This window comes from Pseudochaenichthys georgianus, chromosome 3 (genome assembly GCF_902827115.2).
Source record: "Pseudochaenichthys georgianus chromosome 3, fPseGeo1.2, whole genome shotgun sequence".
Taxonomy (NCBI): Eukaryota; Metazoa; Chordata; class Actinopteri; order Perciformes; family Channichthyidae; genus Pseudochaenichthys; species Pseudochaenichthys georgianus.
This window is the reverse complement of record NC_047505.1, coordinates 24,491,760-24,517,292: the sequence shown is the minus strand read 5'-3', so window position 1 is coordinate 24,517,292 and position 25,533 is coordinate 24,491,760. Positions and strand designations below refer to the sequence as shown.

General features: G+C 39.9%; 2 protein-coding genes across 5 annotated transcripts in view; one reads left to right on the top strand and one right to left on the bottom strand.

Annotated features, from left to right (window-relative positions):
- Positions 1-5,471, top strand: anp32a (acidic (leucine-rich) nuclear phosphoprotein 32 family, member A). Its single transcript, XM_034107549.2, has 7 exons — positions 1-401; positions 2,562-2,711; positions 2,796-2,918; positions 3,012-3,210; positions 3,305-3,420; positions 3,513-3,561; positions 4,203-5,471. Exons 1-7 carry the CDS (start codon positions 348-350, stop codon positions 4,277-4,279), a joined length of 768 nt encoding a protein of 255 aa, XP_033963440.1. The 5' UTR covers positions 1-347; the 3' UTR covers positions 4,280-5,471.
- A 1,004-nt stretch (positions 5,472-6,475) lies between these two features.
- Positions 6,476-25,533, bottom strand: part of coro2ba (coronin, actin binding protein, 2Ba) — a 55,452-nt gene continuing 36,394 nt past the window's right edge. For 3 of the 4 annotated variants that reach the window (XM_034107453.2, XM_071206464.1, XM_034107465.2), the window contains 11 exons: positions 24,298-24,498; positions 17,631-17,747; positions 16,666-16,815; positions 12,699-12,863; positions 12,038-12,154; positions 11,830-11,934; positions 10,918-11,014; positions 10,475-10,587; positions 9,892-9,982; positions 8,911-9,050; positions 6,476-8,692 (listed from right to left, as the gene is read on the bottom strand). In XM_034107453.2, the coding sequence (XP_033963344.1) occupies positions 8,558-8,692; positions 8,911-9,050; positions 9,892-9,982; positions 10,475-10,587; positions 10,918-11,014; positions 11,830-11,934; positions 12,038-12,154; positions 12,699-12,863; positions 16,666-16,815; positions 17,631-17,747; positions 24,298-24,498 (1,431 nt within the window). In that variant the 3' untranslated portion in view covers positions 6,476-8,557. Of the gene's footprint in view, positions 8,693-8,910; positions 9,051-9,891; positions 9,983-10,474; positions 10,588-10,917; positions 11,015-11,829; positions 11,935-12,037; positions 12,155-12,698; positions 12,864-16,665; positions 16,816-17,630; positions 17,748-24,297; positions 24,499-25,270; positions 25,361-25,533 lie in introns of those variants that run through there. The other variant, XM_034107473.2, reaches the window with a different exon arrangement.

The window sequence follows — 25,533 nt, the reverse complement described above, 5'->3', positions numbered from 1 at the left end:
ATGCAATGACAAACATGTCACATACATCTCACATGTCATGTATTCCGTGTAAAACATTAAAGGATAAGATTAGCCATATAAACTTAAGTTAACAAACAACCAAACTTCGACAACAAAACCCCACCCAGTTTGATAGGGGTGTCTCCATTGGCCTCCCTGTCTGTTAATCCGTTCCCTCTTTATTCCGCTCCTGCCATTGGTCGGCGGTGACGACAATCCCGAGACGTGATCCCGCCCACCGAGCGGATCAAGTTTGAATGAACAACAGCAGTCTGTTCTAGAGGTGCTAGTTGCATTTGCAGTAATTATTAAAAGTGTTTATCATATCGCGGGGGCGCTGATCAAGGATGGACATGAAGAAAAGAATCCACCTAGAGTTGCGGAACCGCACTCCGTCAGATGTAAGTTGGCCTCACATATCGCTGCTAATGTTTCACTCTCAGCTAATGGAGAATATTTCGTGTGATGTCTTGGCGTGGGGATACAAAGTTTCCTCCAAGTTAAATAGGTGATGGTAGACGTCGGATCACATTGTTGCTTTGAGAACATGTTTACAGTTGGCAGGTCGCTGCAGGTACGCCGGGTGAACTTTTGTGCACGTCTTTGATGTGCTGTTTGAGAATGCTGCACAGCTTTTCATGCCAGCGGTATAAACAAGGCAAGCAGCACGAGAAGCCATATTTGTAACTTTTCATCTAAGAAACGCGCCCCGTTTCCTCTTTAAATTCCCTCGGTATTGCTATGTACTCTTTGTTTGATGGGTTATCTGCATGCTGTGACTGCGAAATTAATATACCTGAACATTTAAGCCGTGCGCGTGGCGCGTTAAGGATGCGGATGCTCAAAGTCATGACATTATCAATGATGTATAAAGATCATAGCCTCGATGTATTGCCGTACAAATGCGTCCTACACCGACAGTTAACTCAAGCAGTCGTTTGGACTCGTTTATTTCTGCAGGAGGTGCATTCAAACCTACTCGAGCCATGCAGCCTGTATCTGGAGCCACAGTGCGCACAGATGGCCGAAAGAAAGCGGTGTTAGCATGGACCGTTTCCGACCACCAGGCTGGGCGAAAACCTATAGAGAAAACACAGATACATGCTTCAGAAACACCCCCACATTGTTATTTACTGCAGGGTGTGCATTCAGCCGTTTCACAGAGACTCTTGTGGTTTTTCGACGACACTTCCAGCAGCCATAATGAAAACAAATGGTCGAGCCGCGTTGTTGTTGCTCTAGTTTTCCAGAACTAGGACAAGCCGCCATTTTACTGAGAAACAAAGACATCCGAAATACACCGAATATCCCGTTCATTCGACACAAACGACGAAGGATTCATCATACCTTCCTATTAACAGAGGTCTATACACGCCTTCAGTCCAAACGGAAAGTGTTTTGCAGAAGCAACAATGAAACGTTTGCCTGGCAGCTATCTAATGTGCCTCAGCTGCCCCTCCTACTCACAAATGACCCTGTGCACGACTCGTAGGGCTGTTTCTGCCTCCGTTTCCACTAATCGCTCTGTACCTTCCGCACACATCTATTACTACGTTCAAACTCTGTTATAAAGCGCGTGTCTGTTTATTATGAAAACGTAGCTAAAGTGATATTTACGTAATGGACTGAGAGCCAATGCATCGCGATAACTACTGCGTTGTAATGTGTGTGGACGGGCCGTAAGGATTATTGATGGACTGTAATGTTTTCATAGTTTCGGTGCTCAGTGCTGATTGGCTGATTCACGTTAAAGGCTGTGTTAATATATATCCGATAACAGCACACCTGAGAGACTGCCTATCAGTTTATTTATTATCAATGCAACGAGCCAAAAGCAACGCTCATGTAAATGCAATGTAGCTCAATGTGTGTTTATCGAGGGCTATGTGGATAGAGAACCCTTTGTTACTTGGTAAACGGCACTTAAGGAAACAAATGCAACATTTGTCACAATAAATATAGAGAAATATAAGTATAAAGTAAAGGGAAATACTTCAGTATGTACAAGTAGCTGAAATCTTTAACCAAGGCAAGTTCCATATTTGAGTACATGTACTAAATGGCAGAAATAAAGTGGCAGAAGTATGGATCCTGGATGGAACCAAGTTAAAAAAAATGGCAAAACCAGAAACTTAAATTCCCCCATTACAATAACAAGTCCTTCTTTGATTTAAGTACAACAAAAAATTCGCCACAATTCTAAATACAATACATAAAAAAACAAGGACGCTTGTGCAACAGAATTCGTATAATTATTAGTACCACATTAGTTACCTTTTCATTTCTTATCAGGAAAAGTACGTGAATGAAGCAGTAGACTTTAGCAGTAGCAATTAAGTTAGCCATTTACTAACATTTTATTTATTATGCAAACATGATCATTCAAAGCGACTTACAATTAGTAAAGTCAAACTCAATCTCAGTAATATTAAGAGCTTCTCATCAAAAATGTAAGTGCATCCCTCTTTAATAAAAAAAATCTGAGATCTTTAACTTGGAAATTGTCTAGGCCTCATATTCAGTTTGTCTTTTTTTAAACTATTCGGAAATGTGCTTTTCAGGTCAAAGAACTTGTTCTAGACAACTGTCGCTCAAATGAAGGAAAGATCGAGGGTCTAACAGATGAGTTTGAGGAGCTGGAATTTCTAAGCACAATCAATGTTGGACTGACCTCAGTTGCCCACTTGCCGAAGCTAAATAAACTAAAAAAGGTGGGTGTTTTTCTGCACAAAACAAGTCTGTTACTTAAGGCGTTGGGGTTTTGCATATTTTGATCTGTTTGAATTGATCCACAGCTTGAACTCAGCGATAACAGGATCTCAGGAGGGTTGGAAGTTCTGGCAGCGAAATGCCCCAACCTCACACATCTCAACCTCAGTGGCAACAAGATTAAAGACCTCAGCACAATAGGACCATTGGTAAGTGAGACCCCAAAATAGTTGCTGAATAATTCGCAATATACCAAGCAGCTAGCTGTAATTATTGAGCAAACTTGATTTTTCTTTTGACAGAAAGAATTGGGAACTCTTAAAAGTCTGGACCTGTTTAACTGTGAAGTGACAAACCTGAACGAATACAGAGACAACGTGTTCAAGCTGCTACCCCAGCTCACGTACCTGGACGGGTACGACAAAGACGACAAAGAGGCACCAGATTCTGATGCTGAGGTCTATGCAGAGGGCTTGGATGATGACGATGACGATGAAGATGGTGAGTTTGCGGACTCGCACACCTTCATGTGTTCTTTCTAGCATCTGTTAAGGTGGGAACATCTGGCTAACAACAACAAACTTGTGTCACCCAGATGTCGATGAGGAGGAGGATGATGAAGATGTAGCACCAGGAGATGAGGAGGAGGAGGAAGGAGAGGAAGACGAAGAGGAGAATGAAGAAGAGGAAGAGGAGGACGTCAGTGGAGAGGTGAGAGTAAATCAGATTTGCACTCTGTAATGATACAAAAATAATTCTAAATGAAATTGTATTAACTTTATCATTTGTTTTTGTTTTTAAAGGAGGAAGAGGACGAAGATGTGAATGACAAGGAGGATGAGGATGATGAAGGTGAGTAAAATAATGGCTGACTTTAAAACATAAGCAGTCTCCTAAATCAATACTAGTTGCTAAGTGTATATATTATATACAAATCTTTATAGTATATATCTGTTGCAGTAAGTACACAATAAATCAACAGTTTTCATGTTTTCAGTGAAACGCATGTGATTGAGGCCCGTTAAACATATTGAATGAAGTTCCTTCAGTATAAAAACATTTTGTATGCGTCTTTTTTTAAAACAAATATTTTAAGTTTTTATATCTAGCTTGCATGTTCCCTCCAACAACTACTGAGCAATAATAGTAGTTATTACATTTTGTCTGGAAAGAGTTTGTCAATTGTAATAATTCAAAGTAGGTAATTTGTATCAAATTTGTCTTGCTACTAGAGAAGGCAGGAAACAACTGCTTTTATACTAATAGGAAACAATATTATGCATGCACTCTTGTATTGGCAATCAGACTGCAACTTTATAATGACACTGCCAATTACAGTTATGAACAGACAGTGATGTGTTTTTACAAATATCCAAAAGTCTCGCCAGCCACTGTTAGTCCTAAATGATGGAACCTGCAAAACAACTTTAACGGAAGACATGGATTTACTTCTAGTCTTTGCCTCTCTTTAAACACAACTCTCGTTTTTGTAGAAGAAGAGCGAGGTCAGAAGAGAAAAAGGGATCTGGATGAAGAAGGGGAAGAAGGAGAAGACGATGAAGACGATTGAGGGTCCTCTTGAAGCTAAGTCATGAACTGTTAAACTTGTATCTCCCAGTCACTTCCCAACAACCCCATGTCATTTCCCCCCCGTTTCATATTGCAGTAGGAGTGTTTTTTGTTATTGGCCAGTCAGGTAGATGGGGTTGTCTGGAGAAATATCTTAAATGTATGTACCTTTGATGCTCCTGTGTTCCAGTCTTTACAGTCCACTTTTATCTGCTCTGTGGACACCAATTTTGTAATATCCAATAATGGCAAAGATAAACCTTTTTAAGAAATGTTTTTTTCTTTTCTAACGTTGTGTAAGACCAGTTTTTGATGTATTTTATTTAAAACCCCCTTCAAAAGAAAATAACAAAATACAAAACAAAAAAAGAGTGCATGTCTAAACATTTTAAAGTCAAATACTGGATTTCATGTATGGCTGCCCTCTCCTCGTCTTAAACTTATTTTTGCATCATACTTTTATCTCTTTTTCTTTTTAAATGTAAGTTATGTGTTTGTAGTGTCACCAGTATGCCAATACTCTCTGCTGTCCTGGTGTGAAACTTCTGTCTGAACATGCACAGTGTGACCCTCACAGGGCATATTTTTAAATCCTAGCAAAGAAATGTCTGCCCTTGTCAAAGCCGCTCCTCCTCCTTAAACCCTCAGCTTTGATAGTTCGGAAATTACGTGTTATTGTAAATACTGACCAAATCTATTTTTTTGTATTCTCTTTGATGACGGCAGACATTGAACAGACAACTGAGGTGAAACTTTGACTTGTAATAAGATATTAAATATGTATGCTGCTTTATCTAAAAAAACGCAGTGTGACATTTCTTGAATTTGAACATAACTTTGTATGCATAATCTTTCCATAAAGAGAAATGTTCAACATCAAAACTCATCATCACTTTTCCCATGTTCTTTTCTGTGACACACAGGTGGCAATGTTTGAATTTGTGGTGGTAGTGTAGAGAAATACTTGATATAAACCAAGGTTACAACTGCAAATTATGTGCATAGAAATGTTATTGTTACAAAATATGTAAACTCTGGAAAACGGTCAGTTACTTGGACTTTGTTTTCACTATTATTCGTACTGGTCAAATTGGCCTACCTCAGTGATTTTTCACTCCATGTTAAATCCACTGTCATCAGCCAAGTTGTTTAATTTTCCCTCCCATTCACTTCAATAAATCCCTTTTTATATACGTTTTTGAGTTTGTGGTCCTTGTGCAACATTGTCATGTCAAATGCAAAGTATATACATGGTAACAGTTTTAGGTCATTGATGGAAAGTTGATATTTTTCAGATTGAGATGTCATACTGTTAATTATATTGCACAAAACTCTTCACCAAAGACCACGCCAATCACATTTAATTGTCCAAAATATTAGTCAAGTTCAGTGCCAAACTAACTGGGTAGAATTACCGAGGTTACCCTTGTCTAAGCCAAAATGCCATTCAATTGTACAATACGTTTTCATAATTTAAAAGTCTCTCTATACTGTGATTCCAGGTTCCCAAAGATGTACCAATTAATTTGTTGGTGATAGTCCTCAGTACACCTACACAAGAAGCCCTGACAAAACTCAACTCCAATCTAACTTCACCTGTCGCTCCACTGTAGCTGACCCATCTCTGGTAGATCCTTATCCCACTGTCTACTTTCACTGTAGAGTTAGATTTTTCCTGCAAAAAACACATTTACCATTATAGTGTCACTGGTTCCAGTCTGCATGTAAAGGGCTTGTTTTATGGACTCTTCATGTTCCAACTATGATGTAATCAGGGAAGACTTGAGGCCGTAACTTACTTTTTACCAACTCTGGGCACAGATCCGTTTCTGCATGAAGCCGATCTAATCATTTTCCTTATCTCAGTCCATCAGTAATATGAAAGGGTGAATGAAATGGGCCTGGGTTAAAAGACACATTGCATGTTGTGCAGCATCTTTGTCAAATGTTAATCAAGTGCCCATTTTACCTTTTACACTGAGGGGAAAAAACATGAATTTTGTAGGCATTTATACCACAATTCAAACTAAATCTGATGATTGAACAAGTGAGCAGCAGAGATTACTGTAGTTTCTAGAGCAAAAACACCTATGGTCATTTGTTCTGGGAATGTCAATTTCGAGCCTGAAACCTGAAAAACAGGCTCGGGGTTTAACATTTATAAACTCAGTAATTAATTAAACCAGTTCAATACGCATTATTCTTATCATTCTTTATGAGCGCACTAACGGTAAGGTATTTCATTACTTATTTATTTAGAATTCCATAACTTAATAACAGAGATGGTCAAATTAAAGTAGAGACATGGCAGAAATCCTACAATAAAGCGGGACAGTGAATTGTTCTCCGTGAGAGGGCAATCAAGAAAAGAGAGTGAGCTGCCCCGTTGAGGAGTTCACGGAGCAGATGAAAAGACACAGAAATACAAAAGCACAATAAAAAGTATATTTAGGTGTTTTTTTGTAAATAACCGACGGTGTCAAGAGGTAGTAAAGTCCCCTGGTTTGTCCCCTACTCTAACGCCATTTGGTGTGATCACCATAGCCATATGAGGCCGGACTCGGAGGGCTTTCCTTTGCTTTCAGCTGTCAGATTGTAAACAAAGTCACATGACTGGGGGCAGATGAAAGCGCTGACAAGTTGTGTTTTTATCGCAGTGAGACGCTACAATACTAAATGTGGGTTTATCATGTTGATTCGGCCAGAATAGAAACAAAAAAAACTCTCGCTCTCTCCAGAGGGCACAGATCCGTTTCGGCATGAAGCCGATCTAATCATTTTCCATCAGTAATATGAAAGGGTGAATGAAATGGGCCTGGGTTAAAAGACACATTGCATGTTGTGCAGCATCTTTGTCAAATGTTAATCAAGTGCCCATTTTACTTTTTACACTGAGGGGAAAAAACATGAAACGGTCAAATGTAGGCATTTATACCACAATTCAACCTAAATCTGATGATTGAACAAGTGAGCAGCAGAGATTACCTGGAGTTTCTAGAGCAAAAACACCTACAGTTAAGCACATATCACTCACTAATGGTGATATACTTAGTTTAAATGTTAAAGGATGGTTATTATCACAGTTTTCAGCACTGTTAGGAAAATGCAAGATTATATTATTTATACCTTATCTGATGTTATGTCGTTGGAGTCACAAAACTAATACCATAAAAGGTACAGTTTGACACAAATCTTGCACCAACTGGAAACATTCAGAAAAATCTATCAAGCATCACAATCATTACTTGCGCAGCCACAGCATACAACAAATGGGATTAACAAATATACATGTTATTAGTTAAAAAGGTAATTTGTGACAAATAAATAGAAGCAAATATACATTACCACCAACTTGGCCCTAAAACCCAAAACAGCCAGCAATGCTTCTGTTGAGACTATACCGGAGTTAGGCAAGTCCACCACCTCTAAATACATGTCTCCCCTGCTGCTTAACCACTATTTAAGTAAAGAGCAAAGTACTAAAGTGAGTGATCATCCACTCCTTGGAAAGAAAGACTGCATAAGGGTAGCTATAAGTCAGTATTGTGAAGTCAATTTATAGCCAGTAACATCGGTTAGGGTGAAAAAAGGGACGGGATAAGCAGCTCGTGAAAAGCATGAGCCACGTCTGCAAAAGCTTGTGTTGTCTGTCAGGTGCAAAAATACTTCACGTCAGCCGTTTTGAAAGGATGCTGCAGCTCGCTGCAAACGGTGTCTGCAGCAGTAAGGCCTTGTGGAAGCAAAATAGGAGCCAGCGTGACAGTCTTTTTATCCTCCAGTTTTGCCTCAGCAAAAAAATGAGAATTGTGGTTTGGTCATAAGAGGTTGGGAGATGGGGTTTTTTTTGCGTAGTGATCAAGGTATTGCATCGTGAATGGCAGGTTAGGCACAGTGAGACAAATACTCTAGAGGTCTGGCAGAAAATATGCAACAACTGATCCCAACACTTGAGTGAGCTAGATCAGGAACAAGTAGTAAAAATACAGACAATACTAAATGGATTGGATCTCAAACATCCATCGAGTTCATGTTAAGGTGGAAATCCATGAACAGTGCCTCGTCTCCATTACTTATCACATTTGTTAATATTACTATTTTCCAGTAATTGTTCCAGTTAAGACATTATCCAACACATATCATATTAGTGTATGCGCTATGCAGGGCTGCAGGAATGAATATACAATTTATCAAAAAAGAGGCTGAGGAGGGCTCAGAAGCTTGTTGGAGGTCAGAATTTGGGGCAAAGGAAGCAGCTTTGCCAGTCCAGGTGGTTGAGAGGTCAGACGTTGTTGGGACTAACGTTCTTCAGGTTGTTGAGCTCCAGCTCCAGCTGGCGTATTCGCACATCCTTGGTGGTCAGCTCCTCCTTCAGCCGCCGCAGTTCATCCTGCTGCCGAAAGAACATCCGCAGGAGCTACGTAAAGAAAACAAAAATTCCTGCAAGTTACACATACAAGTATTAACATGTTAACAGAATACATTCTTAGAATGTAAACAGATGGAAGAAACTTATAGTCACTGCAAAAAGCTGAGGCAGATTCACTCTACTCAGAAAGACAACTTTTACACTAGGGGAACAGCAGGGTATAGAGATGGCAGCTGTGTGAAGTCACAGCATTATTCAGCACACACCTCGTTCTCTGTCCTGGGGGGTACATTCTCCAGCAGGTCGATCCCATTCACTACCACACTCTTCTTTTCCTTCACTGGGGCCTTGAACACTAACTGGTTCGGTCGCTGGTAACCCTCCTTCAGGGACATCAAGACTGGGTCTGTTCACATATAACAAGCAAAATAATGTAAAAACCAACAAAATAGCACAAAGAGGCTTAAAGGCACTTTTCACAAATAAAAGATACAATTTTTACCACGTTACTATAGTGGTATTCATTAATCTTGATTATTTTCTATATTGTAAGTAATCCTGGTCTCCCTGGAAAGAGCGATGCTGTTGAGTTTTTGAGATGTATGTTTTCGGCGCTTTGACAAGCCGAGTGCCATCTTTCTCAATTAAAATATATTAACACATTTAAGGCAGAAATCTCATGGGCAATATCTTCAACACTCACACACAAACAATCTAGATTGATGAGTAGCACAACAGATAAGAGGAACATTTGTGACTTTGGATTGAACTGTCCCTTTACAGGTCACCAATTTCTCAATTCTCTGTGTTTGTCTTAAATCTAACTCTTGTACTCACAGCTTTTTAACATTTGGAAAACCATATGTGCAATTCATTCAATACCTGATTTTCAAACTAGAATCTGTAGTTTTCCCAATACAAGATTCCGCCTATTGTTTGGAGTTAGATGGGTGTCAAATGACTTCCACAGAGGTAACATTGGAGAGGGTAATGTTCACTTTGAAAAGGCAGTCTGTAATGCTTTATTATGTCTTAAAACTGTAAGTCCTGGATTTAGTGTTTAAGTGGCTGACCTTATAATTTAAAGACCTCATAAAATGCATATCAGAGTTGGAGTTATAGTATATATAATTTTAAGGAAATATATGTGGGAGTTAGCACCCAACGCAGGATGATATGTTGGTATAAGTTTATTTTTGGCAAAAAGTGTATTCTGTTTAATGTTGTGTGTCTGAAGTGATGTTCACCTCTGTTAATGCCGCTCAGCCATTCGCTTGCAGACAGTGCAGGTTCTGTTCCTGCGGTCATGGGGTAGATGTCCTCCTGGTACGTGTCTGACTGTAAACCAAGAAACATACATTCTTGTTTTATTGATTAGATTTGGTATCGGAGGGAAAAAAAGATCATATTATTATGTTGTCTTAAACAAGATTTCATGTTTTAAAGCATTACATGCAACCTCTCTGCATTGGTTTGAAAATATTCGTATCCACACCAATGCCTTCAGCGAGCACTTAGACACTTACTGGCCTTTTCTCTCTGTGTTGCTACACTTGTAAGTCAAACCAGGAAATGAAAAATGATCCTTTTACGTTCAGATTAATTACCTCTCCTAAATGACTCTCAGCTCTGATTACTTAGCTGTGTATTTCATAGCATACCGGACTGCTGCACTGTATGTCAAAGAGTTTCCAAGAGATGTTGATTAACCACATAAAAAATGTATGGCTCTTTAACCAATTATGTGCTGATTAATTGCAAAAATGTTTGCAGATATAATAATCAGAGAACAGAGATAAATCTGTTCATTATTCATTTATACCCACTAACCCTCCTCGGCACAATCATGGAGATGGGCTCGATCAAACCCTTCAGGGTGACGAGCTTGTAGAAGCGGAAAACCTCACACGCTCCCACGTCCAGCCCGTGCTTCGGCATCACACCTGCAGACAATCATCAGAATTGGTGGTGACACAACCTTTTTGACAAAATAAAACAATTCCATCCAAGCGATTCAACACCAATGGCAGTCACAAGAACAAGAGAAAAGTATCAACCTGCTGCAATGTGACACGAAGTTAGTGGAAGTCATAAAGCTACTCTGAGGGAATGTATTTCAATTATTCTGCCTCACTTTTCCCTTCAGTTCCTTTAATCCTTTCAGCCATGCAGCACCACTTTCAGAGTAGTAAATCCCTCCTCCCTTCCCTAAAGACTGCAGGTAGTATCCGTCACTCCGCTCTCAGCAGGAGAGATCACATTTGCTGACTTACCGAGTCCTTTCTGCGGGGTCGGGGACCGGAACTCCATTAGGTATTGTAAGTACGGCTTCTCTGTGGTAATCTCAAAGTACCGGATGTTGCCGTCCCCCTGCCAAGGCACCAAAATGTGTCCGTTACACTACAGTTCAAGAAGTAACTAATTTTTGAACATTCAGATTAGTAAAGCCTCCTCTCATTGTTGGGCTTTGCTCCAATTCCCAAAATAAACTGTGCCGTCTTAGATTGAAATACTTCTTTAAATGCTTTACCTAACATTTTAAATGACTGAGGTTTTTCAAATTAATGAAGGGTGTTGAATATTAGAAAAGTAAATATGAATGTCTTTTAAATCAAAATTGAAATAATACCCTAACACCTAGTATCAATTCTCAGAATAGTTTGCGTTCAAATGTGTCTGTGCAACAACCAGGAGGAAATATGTGATTGGTGTCAAATATAAGGCATACAAATTGACATTCATAAATACATATTTTACACTAACACATAAACATTATTTTGCTATTGTGTTGACTTGGAACTGTTTGTTCACTTTATTTAGGGGGCAATTCCTGCTGGTTTTAGTTAAAGGGATGCATAATGCTCAAATTCTATAATTTATTTTATCATTTTAATTTATTTATGCATTTTATGTTTGTATGCTCTTGGCACTTGGCACTCAAAAAAGGACAACATTGACGTTTGTAGCTCATTATTTTGTTTTGTATTTGCCATATTTATTTTTGAACTGTTTGCCTCTATCCTGTTATTTCGTAAGATGAATATGTTAAAATAAAAACCTGTAGTACAGTTTTGATAATTTAATAGACAATAATTTAATTTGGTTCTGAATGAGGTCAATCTTAAAAAATGTACAGTTCTGAGAAATAATTTCCTTGTTGTGACCCAGTGATAGGCAGCACTGACCTTGCCTGCCAGGTACAACATGTGTGTGTCAGCATCATAGAAAGGAAACAACAGTCCTGACAGGCCGTCTATGTCCTCCTCCACAATTGGCATGGACAAATCCTCCTAGAAGGAGAAACACACACATACACACAATGTTAATTAAACACACACTCGCTCCACCCACTCTGGCATTACATGCACGGGCCATATGGAGGTGTTGTCTGACCTGGTCCCAGAGAGCGATCTGCCGGGTGTTCCAGCGTGAGACCCCTGTGGTGAGCAGTCGCTTCATGTTGCCCAGAAACACCACCCGGTTCACGCGGTGGTTCTTACAGCTGGCTTGCTGGTGGAGCAGCACACAGAGACACAGTGTTAATGATACAGGGACCAGCTCGGGGGGTTATTCTCTTATGTATTATCAGTATTCATTCTTAGGACTATTATGTTGTTGTGACAATACAGAGAAAGGATACAAATACATTTGCATCATTATTTATAGTAGGGAGCACACAGGTAGCATATGCTCTATAATAGGGTTGGCAAACAGCCTCAGATGTAATCTTTGAAAGTAGATCTGTATTTAAGGTTCATATTTTTATGATGTTTCCCCTTTCTATCACAACCTCTCTATTCTGCTCCTCCTGCGCTCTGGTGTTGATAACCTCCACTTGGTGCAGCAAACATGAGTCAAATCAGAAACCATTTCCTGGTGATCTGGTGGGGAGAGCACCAAGGTCAAATATTACAACAAATCATTAGGTGACCCTAATTAAATCTGTAGATTAAAATTATTTTGACCAAAACCAGGCTTTAAATTTCAATTTGTGATCTCATAGTGGAATTATTTCCACAGTATAATCAGTTGTAGCAAGGGATATTTTGCTGACCTGAAGGACGGCCCCGGAGCGCGGTTCGATGACTCGCAGCTTCTTGTCTTTGCAGCTGGTGGCCAGCAGGCTGCCGTCGGTGTTGAAGGACATGCTGAGGATGACGTCAGTGTGGCAGTCGATCATCTTCACCGGCTCTCCGATCTCCAGGTTCCAGATCAGGATCTGACACGGGAGGGAGGGAGCGTTTGGGTGGAGCTGTTAGATTGCTCTAGCGCTTGATTCAGATGGTGTGATTATGTTGTGGGCTTGGGACTAGAATTTGCCTTTGTTTTTGTGTGCTACTAATAACACATCCGACAGTAGTCTGTTCTGATATTCAAGGTGAAATAAAAACAATATACTTTACATATAATTACTAATTCTATTAATCGTTCAGTTTATAAAATGACCAGGGTTTCCGCTAGGATTTTTTCTCACCGGTCAAATGTCCGGGCAGAATTTATTTTACCGGACTAATTTGAAACTTACCGGTCATATTTCAATAATAATAAGAGTTGTGTAGCAGAGTTGCCGTTAGCAGGTTATTACCGGACTATGAGCAGATATGCTTCAGTTTAAAACTCAGTTCACGGGGCTCATTTTTATATTGCTTCAGTTTATAATCGTAACAGATCGAAAAATTCAGATTCATTTTTCAATAAATGATTCCACAAACAACAAACAACATAATTATTACATTCAAACAAACTACTTGTAGTAGATAACGTACATTATTCAAAAGTTTACATTACATTTGAATAATAACACGGGAGAAACGGAGCCTCTCTTTTCCCCTCTCCCTCCCCCTCTCTCCTGACAGCACGTCAGTTTCTCAAGCAGCTCGCTAAACAGAGGGCGGGGCTTCAGGTGATTATGCAGAGCTGCGTGTCTCGGTCAGACTCAGCAGCTGATCTGATCTCTCTCTCGTCCGGTTATACTTCACTCGCGTTTATGTCCATATCGCTCAGACCCAGCTCTCCTGATCGGCCTTTATAGAGAGCACCGATCAAACTATTAAGAGTGAATATCGGCCGATAATGACCCGCGGCCGATCGATCGGAGCCTCCCTAATTATTACCAGACATGTTGACCGGCAGGTTTTGAATTTACCGGTTTTTAATAAATTTTACCAGCTAAAAACCGGTAATTACCGGCTAACGGAAACCCTGAAAATGACCTAAAACAGCAAAAATGCTGAACACAATTTTTCAGAGCCCAAGGTGTTGTATTTATGTTATATCTGACAAATACCCTGAAATACTCATTTGATTATGATATGGAAAGTTAATATTTAGGAAGCTATAACCAGCAATTATTTGGCATTTGAGCTTGATAAATACAAACAATAATTGATTAATCAAACACAATATCATATAAGAATTAAGAATACTTTCAAAATTAACTAAAAGGTACTCTCAAATAAGTCAAGTGACACGTTTTATATATCTAACAGTCAGTATTTGAGTATCTAAGAAGGCATGAATTAAAACATTGAGCTGCTTATAAATCCTGTTAAGCCCCGAGCCTGTTTTTCAGGTCTCAGGCTCGAAAATGACATTCCCAGAACAAATGACCATATCTTCCCTTCTAAAAGGGTTACATTAATAATGTTTTTTCTCAAAGCAAGGTTACATCTGTGAGTTGGATGTAGAAGTGTCAGAATCAATATAGATGTTTTTATTTTAAAGTAAATTCAGATTGAACACAGTAAAAAAAATTTAAATGATTGTGTCCGTCCAAAAAAAAAAAATACTTATAGTGAAAACCACCCTTGAATGATGGGATGGTAGACTAAAAGCTTTAGGAATCCAAACTACAACATAAGTACCCTGTATCAAGATTGATGCAAAACAAGTGAAATTTGACCTTTTTAGAGAGATTTAGCACTTCTGGGGTAATTTGGGTAGATTTTCCATATCTCTGGCCCCTCTTGGTCGATTTTGATGATTGACATCTCTTTCTAACCGTCAGAGCCAATGGAATCGAGGGGAACTCCCACATACACACACACATTACCAAATAAGGAGTGAGAGTGATGGAAAAACCGGAAGCTGCGATAACTCTGGTGGCTACCTTTAGCAGCTAACTTTTACTCTCCGATTTTTACATAAAAATTGAATTATGGATTATAAATAATTTTTTCAAAGCGACAGACACATTATCAACCTATGGATTAATGCCATTGAACACGTCTTTTGATCAGATTGACAGCTACGGTGAGACGATCTCCCGTAAAAGCTCCGTAAAGGTACGTGTTGTGATGTCTGAGTTTGCTTCCCCTGTGGCGAGTTCGGATCGCTTAGTGATAATACTATACCTATATAATCTGTGGAGCCTCAGCTTTAATCGGATATCTTGTATGTGCAGCTACGATAAGTAATAAGGGTATCTTTATCTTGAGTTCTGTGTCAAAGTACGTTAGCATTTTTCGCTCAGGGGCAGAGGCGCGGGAAAATATTTTGAGTGGGGGTGCGGAGGTGCTGGACTCCAGTGAACACTATTACGGGCACTATAGAGCACGCACAAAAGCACCCCCCACACGCAAACACACAGTACACCCGCGACTGTTACAATGAAGGCTCGATAATCAGCTCACTGCATATAGGCAGGGGTAAAGTGCTATTTTTTACGAGTGGGGAGCGGACCACACCTCCTCTAGGGGGTTCCGGGGGGATGCTCCCCCGGGAAGATTTTATTTAAATATTGAAGTTAAAAGCATCAATCTGGTGCACTTTGAGAGCAACATTAAGAGATCTATGGATACATCTCTCAACACCCAGATGAAACACAACTCTAAGCAGATGTTCTTTTTCTTTATGGATATTTTACAAATCACTCCCCTTTCAAACTGTATTCTTGTTTTACTGCCATATAGTATTTCATAACTGTTCCTTTATTCTCTTATTGTTTGTATAACTTTAATGATCATATGAAGGTGTGTCGCGGAAATAATCTTTTGAATAATTTGTGACCAAACCGTTTGAGACCCACTGAGATAACTTAGACTAAAGTTAACTATCTAAACACTCAGAGTGTCCTTTAGCTCACCTGAGCCTCTCAGTCTGAGAGGAGAGCTCTCCTCCAGCTTGTTGTGGAACCAACAACAGCTCCGTATGTCCGTTAGTGCAGCTAGCTAACTGCTAACCAGATGCTAACAACACGGTCCCTGCTGCTGGCACCGGTCCCTCTCTCTCTCACACACTAAATGTGCTATTCACACACACACACACACACACACACACACACACACACACACACACACACACACACACACACACACACACACACACACACACACACACACACACACACACACACACACACACACACACACACACACACACACACACACACACACACACACACAGCCAAGCTTGAATGACACAAGCACACTTTTATTTCCATGCAACTCTCTGATTGGTCTGGTGTCTTGCCTCTGTTGCATTCACTGAACACGGGAAATTACAGTCCTATCGTCCTCTCTAGTGTCTTGATGAGGTTCACGTAAAGCACGGTTAATGTATTATATTATTGAGGTAGAATTGTCCGGTGCTACAGAAAAAACATTCGGGGCAGGCCAAAATATTATTTTACCAACAATGTGGAATTTATTGGCTACATATTACACAGATTATGCACAGCGGGAGCAGCAATAACCGTCAAATAATAATTCAGACAGGGGAGCTCCGCACCCCCTGCCTGCCGCTAGGGGGTGCTGCAGCGCCCTCAGCACCCCCCTTCCCGCGCCCATGCTCAGGGGTCATTTAGATGCTTCTTATGAGACTTGCGTTTTGTTTTGGTAACAATGGTTTGTATCGTCAGTTAGCTGAGATTCTTCCCCTTAATCTGGTATAACACATTAATAGGTTCATAAATATTAAGATGCCCTGAGACACAGTGTCGTGAGGGTTTTAACAGGATGACTCATAGTGCTTTCAGTGTACTTTGCTGATTTGAGCTTGGTTACAATGTTACTGTGCAGTACCTTGTAATCATAGCCAGCGCTGAAGAGAATGCCGCTGCTGGTGGGGTGCCACTCGATCACACCCACCCGTCTGCTGTGGCCGTACAGCTCCAGCACCGCCTCCGTCATGTTGCGCCTCAGACCGCCCTCTGGGATCTCCCATACTCGCACCTGCCGCGTTAACATGAAACAGTCAACAGAATGCAAAAATATACAGTGCAATCACCATAAAGCACGCATGCACACACACACACACACACACACACACACACACACACACACACACACACACACACGTTTTTTATAGAACAGGTCAATAAGTATGTATTTAAGTAAGATTTGGTCGGAGGCAACCTTTTTTTTTTTAAATGGCCGCAATCAACATAACAGCTAGAGATCCCTCTGATCAAAAATAGCCCACGGTATCAATGCAGCCCATTGCATTAGGATTAGTCTGGATTACAGATATGGCTAGAGGCTCTGTGTTGGTCCAGAGGAGATTATCCGTCAACAAGTGAAAGTACTTTACAGGACACAGTGCTGCATGGTTTTACTGTAGACTAACGTAACATGTGCGTGGGGAAAAGGCCTACAGGTTGTATATTTGCAACATTGGAGATTGAGAGTGATAGTGATTAAGATTTGATATTGTGTCTAATGTGATTTACATAGTCAGGAAATGAACAGCTAGTGGATTTGTGACTTGCACAAAGGCATTTCACATACGTCATGTGCCATTTTTAGGCCGCTTGCTCACAATAACAACTGCAGCAGTAGCTGCCGGGCGAAATCCAATCACAAGCTTGTGTCCAGTGCAAACTCTCTACATCCCACACCCTGTGGACATAGTGATTTCATGACCTTTTTGCCTTCTGAGCCAGTGGCTGTCATGATTCACAGATTCATCTTCAAAGTTTCACAATACTATATTCCTCTATAATCACTTGTAAAAAAACATTAACAATGTAATAAAGTAGGTCACTTACCGAGGTGTCCTCCGAGCAGGAGGCTATGATGTTTTCAAAGAAAGGATTCCACTTGATATCCAGCACATTGCCTTGGTGGCCACACACTTTTGGGTAATGAGAGTCTAGACGGCCAGACTGAAACAGAGAAAGATAAATTGTTATTTTGCATTTTATTTTTATGTGTTAGCATGTTGGTGAAAGGAATGAATTAAGCATTTATTAGGACCTACGTGAACCATACCATAATCAAGAGGTTATACAAAAATGTAAGTGTAAGTGGTAATTAAATTGATAAATTGTGTAGTCATGTTTTTGAAACATAAAATGCATAAAAGACACCCAGTACATGGCATCTTCGGTAAAACATGTGTCTTTATTATAAAAGAATGTTAATAATACAAATAAATGAATCTGTACTGATCTCCGAGGAACATTAATGAACACATTTTATTGATGTGAACACGAAAGACGAAATAAAAATCACATCAGAGAGATGATTTAATAAAGCAGAGCAGGTTATTGTACTGGGACATCTGAGGCACATCTCTGTTATTGCAATAACCGTCAGAGTCCACAGAGGGGCAGTGGCTCACAACAACAGGGGACAGACACCACCTCCAAATGTCGGTCATGTTGTCATGAATGTTTGATGCAACTTCAATCCACTGACCTATTTTTTTGTTCCCTCAGAGATTTGTTGAGGAGCGTCGGGTCATGCCTCAGTGAAATCCTGTGTGTGTTTAAGTCCACTGTCCTTACTGAACCCTGAACATTCACTCCATATGTTATCAAGCCCTACTCTGAACTCTTATCAACCCTTCTATAATATAACAAATATAAGAAACAATGACAATAAAATGCAACATGTTTGCACCCTGAACCTGAAAGAGAAAAGTAATGCATTTCCTAAATAACTAAATTAAAAGCAATGAAAACATTAAAAAAAAAAAAAAAAAAGATTTACAATTTACTAAATTGTAAATCATACAGCCTCAGTAAGGCTTGAACTATGTTTAGGTTTATGTATGTATATTAATGACAGTGAAATATCATGTAGTGTACAGTAGACGACTGTATAGGGCAGGGGTGGGGAACCTTTTTCCTCTCAAGGGCCATTTCAATGTTTTCAACATCCTCAGAGGGCCGTACAAATGATTGACCTCTGCTTACAAATACTAAAATCACAGCCCACTCATTTCACCTTTCTTTCATGCTGTGCAAAGAAAAAGCAACCTCTGAATCCAGATATCTTGCCATGACTCACGTATGCATGCACATGCAGAGTTGTGGCATAACCACCCAAACAGAAAGATATGGACACAAGATGTGTGCAAATATATTTAGACTCCTATCCATGTGAACATGATTTAAGTGGGGGGGACCTAACCTCCTCTAGGGGGGTCCTCCCCCCCATGCTCCCCCTGGAAGATTTTTTTTTAAATGTTGAAGTTAAAAGCATCAATCTGGGGCACTTTGAGAGCAACATTAGTAGATCTATGGATACAGATCTCAACACCCATATGAAACAGAACTGTAAGCAGATTTTCTTTTTCTTTATGGATATTTCACAAATCACTCACTTTCAAACATATAAAGTTTTACTGTCATATAGTAGGCCTATTTTATACCTGTTTACTTTATTCTCTTATTTTTTTAGAACTATAATGATCATATAAAGATGTGCCTTTACCTCACTGGTTGTAGAAAAAGCTTCTTATATTCGTTAGCATAGCTAGCTAACCAGATGCTAATAACAACAAAGTTATTGACTCAGTATGACAGATCGCCACTGGGTTTACAACTAAAGACACAGCCACGCACAAACTGCAGCATGTGGACGGCTCCTTATGGGTACTGCAATGTTTGGAAGTGCGGGAGCGGAGCTGCGTTCTGGTGCTCCCCGTCAGAACTACACCCCTGTCAGATGAGACATATACCACGTGATGGATGACACGTTAGGCTTGTGTTGTGTTCAAGGACCCTGACCTTGGCCAGGAAAAACAGGCACTCACTTGTTTAATTATTTTGCGGTCTAGATTTCTTTAATTTTTTTCTTTTTTGCGTGTGTTTATAAATTACCTCGAGGGCCACACCAAATGGTCTCGCGGGCCGTATACGGCCCGGGGGCCGGAGGTTCCCCACCCCTGGTATAGGGAGACGATAGGTTGGGAGTGGACGTGTCACGTTTAGAGATGTGGGTAAGGAGGAAAAGAGAGAGGGTTGTATTTTCTGAAACTGTGAGTCTCCTTACACACCGGGGACACAGATTTATGTATAAAAGACATCAAAAAGTGAATTTTGCATAATAGGTCCCCTTTAATTAAGTTATACAAAATTTAAAATTAAAAAGGGACAAGCAAGGCTCATGCCGAGTTTTGAAGACACAGTTTTCTATTAATGTGGATGGCCTCAAAACATTATTCACATGGGACCTGAGGGACTGCTTATTAAGATGAAACTAATTACCTGCAAGGAAATAATGTATGTTGAGATCCACAGGGTTCAGGGGTCCATGAGGTATTATTGGAGTCGCACAGATGTGCCGACCCAGCAGCTGCATTACACCAAAGGCACCGCACTGTGATGGCTAACAACTGTTATTGATCTCTAATCCCCAATAAATCCTAATTACTGCTGTTCTGGGATGTTCTAAAGGCAGTATTTTATGACTTGTCTGGCTATAATACAGTTTAATGTGAAATAATTAATTACAGACCAGGAGGGTGTTAACAACTCATTTGGATTCAATAATGCAAGACTGGCAATTTGGACTTTTCTATCCTAATTGTCTTTACTAAACAACTCACGAATGTTGCAGCTAAACATCTGTGTTGCTGCATGCGGATATCAATCACTATAAGTCTCAGCAGAGGGAAATTAACATGCTGAGTCATGCACTATGCACCTATGCGCCTATGCACCAGCAGAATAGTATGCATTATATTGACACTGTATTGGAGTTTTCTAAAAATAACTTCACCATGATAGTTTAACTTAATGGTCAAACAATCGCATTAAGGTAATATCCCAGACTGCAAAGTGACACCTACTGGCACCAAAGATTAATTAGCATTTTTTCCTGAAAAAAATTACAAATGCTTTTAAATAATTAAAAGATCATTTAGAATGAAAAGCAACAATTCAAAAAGGACCACACCCACTGCCCTCTCTTTGTCTGAGGTGATGGAGAGGTGTTTGTGCGGTGTGTGTGCCAGGTGGTGCCAGCGGTATTCCTCCCCCTTGCTAGTGGCGTCGTCTGGGGCAACCATATGTCCGTCTCGCTGGCTGTCATCATAATATGTCTCACACCTCGCCATTAGCCAAGCACACACACATCAGATTGAATTTCTAATGAAGGAGCAAGAGGAGCTCATTTCAAACGTTCACAAATGTAGTTGGCCTTGTATTAAAATGTTACTTTCCTTCAGTGCTTATATTTCCAACCTTGTTCAGGTTATTTTTATCTAATTTCTTATCAGTTTTGACTTTTGAGTGATTTCATATAATTGGACTCAACAGTACATTTAGTTGATGTACTGAACACTGGAGACAACTATTGATTTTGGTTAGTGTGACTTAAGTGGGACTGTTGACATTGACAAACCTATTTCTAATTAAGATTTAACCCCATCCATCGATTTTGCAGTTTGATTTACTTTTGATAAGCTAACTCTGTAGCCAAAACATTAAACATCCTGCACTATAATGTGCATTGTATACAGCACCTTAAATACACTGTTAATGCATCCCAATACGTTTCTGTGTCTCTGGAGGGTATCGATAATTTATTAACTAACATCACAAATAAGTGACCACGAGCCTAATAAAGACAAACTAATAAGCATTCTTATTATTCAACACCATATATGTAGCATCAACACATTACACACAAACTAAGATGTGTTTTTACTATTCATCTAATACAGAGGATAACTTAAGTTTGCTGATGTGTTGTTTTGAACAGAGTCCTTCATCCCACAGAAGCTGTCAGCTGTGCTGCTGTTGCTGCTGCTGAATATGAGAAATGCATTTCTGACCTCGTCAGCTCAGCAGAGGAAACGCTTAAGTGCAGTACTTTGAAAAGGAGGAAATCGATCTAGTATGCTCTTTAGAAGGGTCATGGATATAGTCAATATACAGCAAAAAAATACCATTTGTGAAATGTGAGATTGACGTGAGGTATTATTTTACCTGCGTTCAGGATAGGTTTTTTAATAAAGTATAATAATCACTTGAAGATGTGTTTATTGCCCGTCCATACCACTGTATTCATTTTCAGCTCATACATCTTTATTTCTTCATGACTGGACTGACTAATACAAAAAAGTCATTTGATGCCGGGCAGATTTTCTTCATATTAAAAAGCTCAAAACAAAGTGAGTTTCATAAACAAAGAGCTCTGCATATTAACTGCCCAGAGACCTCTGAGTATTTCCTGCAGCCTCACCAATCTTAAAAGCCATATCTGATATATCAGTGTAGGGGGACAAAATGAAAAACACCATACAAAAAAAACGTAAAGGTTATATCAAGACGATGCCCTTGTTATGTTCTTGCTAGCTTACATGACACTAGTAGATATTGACTTCAGATCTGAAGAAATGGTTTAAAAAGCTGACATTATCTCAGCGCTTCACACCAAGTATCTCATCACCAAAAGGTCTCTTTCCATGACTGAACACAAAAGCTCCTGATGATGTAACGTAAAATGTCGGTCTCCCTGCCTCTTATGGCAGAGGCTCTCAGCTTACTGAATACTTCTTCTTCCTGATAACAGCGTGACTCGACTCTGCCTGGCAGTCAAGAGCTTTTTTAAAGTACCTTGGCAGCGCCGCTCTTAAAGGGGCAAAACACTCTTTTTATGGTTTCTCAGACCTACACTCTGAACTACAAATTCAGGTAAGAGGTGAACGGAAAAATTACTATTTTTACCTATTACCTATGGAAAAATTACTCGCATATGTGCCGCAGTAATAACGTGATCAAAAATCAGCCTCACATAGAAAACAATTGCCAATTACATAGGCAACTCTATTCATAATAGGCACAACATCAGCATTTAGAAACACATTTATGATCTCTATATGAAACCCAATATGATCAACACATAAAAAAATGTGAGCAAACATGTTCTCACTTAAGCACAGTTCTTGGAAAAATTACTTTCCACTAATGTGTTGGACGATTTATCAGTTTACTATCAGTATAATATCTCTCAAATGTGCCACTGCCAGTCTTATCTTCCACATACAAATCTGCAATGATGTTGTATAATGATTAATCCAGCAAAAGCAGGAAAGCAGAATGTGCTGAAAGAGAAGAGATTGTTCAGTAAATACAGACACATTCACTTTCCCTACATGTAGGAAAGAATTTCACACTTTCCATAACAACAGGGGCATTTTGTGTTGTTTATGGGAAATACCAGTATGCCTCGGTGTTGGCATTTCACTTTGGCTTTAGGTTCTGGCTTGAAGATGAAAGCCTGGCAGGCTCTGAAGTAGCAGGGAGACTCTGGTGAATTTATGTGGAAACATTTTTAAACCTCCAGATCTTAAAGATAAAAATAATCTGATAAATCAGACCGAATTACGGACTCAAACCCTAAACAGATATACCTTCATGTACCTCACCATCCTAAAAGCTTTGACTCACAGTAAGTCACTCAAGCTTTAATTGTTAAAGGTCCCATGTCTTGGCCATTTCTACTGATCATAATTCCATTGTTGAGGTCTACTAGAATAGATTTACATTGTTCAATGTTCCAAAATCACATTGGTTTTCTCATACAGCATCTCTGTATAGTATGTGTATCCCCCCCCCCCCCCCTATGAGCCCAGTGTGCTCTGATTGGTCAGCTAGCCACCGTTACAGCTGAACATCAGTGATTATGTTTTACTATGGCGTTAGCAACCAGAAAATTACACCAGTAATGACAAACAGATGAGATGAGAATGTTGCGTGGGGTCTGGGTACTGTGTTGGCGGGACGTTGCGGGGCTTGTTGGTCCGCCCCGTGGGGCTCGAGGAGCGGACAGTGAGAGGTGGATTACTGATGTCGTTTCCTGGTTGCTGCGTGGGCCAGCGGACACCGCGGAGCGCCGGCATGGCACTTGGTCTATATCCAGCATCCAGGGAAACACAGCGGGAAATCCACCTCACACTGTCCGCTCCGGGAGCCTCGCGGCAGAGGGTGTACCTATTGTTCTATAGCTGTGTGCCAATTGGTCAAGTGACGTCAAGAAAAAAATGGAAAAATAAAAATCTACAACGAGGCATTCTGGGGCAGAATAGACACGTATTTTCTGTGTTAGAGTTTTACTCGCTACAGGGTGTACTTTGAAGGTTTGTGACTTTGCAGACCGTTTACATGCAGAAAAAGCTACATAACACACAAGGAACCAGAAAAGCATATGAACCCCAAATACTCTCCCCAAATACACAAATCATCACAAATCTGCACTGACACAAAATAAAGTCAGAGGACTCCAAAGAGGAAAGACCCCCTTTACCTTCGATCTTGTCGGCATCTAAATACTATTTCTTTCAATATTTTCATTGTAAATGTTTCTTGCCTGTGCACCAATACACCAAGTAAAAATTCCATGTATGTGAAACCTACTTGGCAATAACCTGGATTCTGGGTCAGATAACAACAAACAGCGAGTGGTGTTGATGCCAGTTACCTGGGGAACAGGTATGACGATGAAAGAGCCGCCGCCAGAACTCTCCGTGACGACTGCCAGGAACTTGGAGTTGATGGCACAGAAGTGGTTGTCATGGACGTTCTTGGTGATGGGGATACCGTCGAAGCAGTGCTCCCGGTTGCCTACTTTTCCGTAGACATTTCGAAACTTGGAGCTTCGGTAGGTTGGACGCCATGACATCTGAGGATGATAAACAAATACGTTTTTTTTATTTTATAGAACATCCTGATAGATTACTTAAGGTTGTTGTATAGGCAATTAACAATTATTGGCAGATCTATAAATGTATATACTTCATGTCTCATTGTTAAATTGTTAATAATCTGTTGATGAAATGTTGAAAAATGGCCATCATAATTTCCCACAGTGATATTTTACTCGTTTCGTCTGATCCCAAAACCCAAAACTATTCCATTCATCACCTGTTATTTTGAATGTTCAGTAAATATGCTTGCTTGGCAAAATATATTGGATAACAGCGTTGACCTCGATTTGGCATCCAGTAAATTGGTGTGGACATTGTATCAATGTTGTTGTATATTTTAGATGACAACCCTGCTTTTTACAATTTTTCCAGTAACATTTTAGTGTAGGCAGAGGAGAAGAACATTTGGCGAAGTTAGTACTAACATAATAAAATGTAATTACACTGCCAGCGAAAGTTATCTTCATCCTTCATGTATTATTGACAGGATGTGATGATTATAATGCAGACAGCAATAATAAATACTAATGTCAAGTTCCCATCTAGCAAACCCACAGTAGCGGGGTGGGCTGTCCCATCTGTGCAGACATGATAACTTTTACACATTCACTTGTCGAAAATCGTCCAAATTAGTCATGGATGTGAGGCTTTTGAAGGGTGAAAAGTGTTCAAATTGCCCACGATTAGTGTGTCAAGAAGGGATAGCAATAGAATATTAAAGACATTTCTTAAGAATAATATACTTACAGGAAAAGACAGCTGGTTAAACCGATATATTGCAGTATGTCCTGTAGTTAGTAACTCTATTTTGGATCACATGGATCTCATACAAAAAAAAGCAGCCTTTGTTTGCAGCCACTGCACACAACAAAAGAGGAGAAGTGGTTTCATTTGACTCAAGAAGCTTCTTTTGTCTGTCTCTCCACCACAAGAATGCATTGACGGAGCTTCATTTTTTGGCGTGAGCTGACTCTGTACAACGATTTAAAGGTTGACAAAAGATGTCTGTG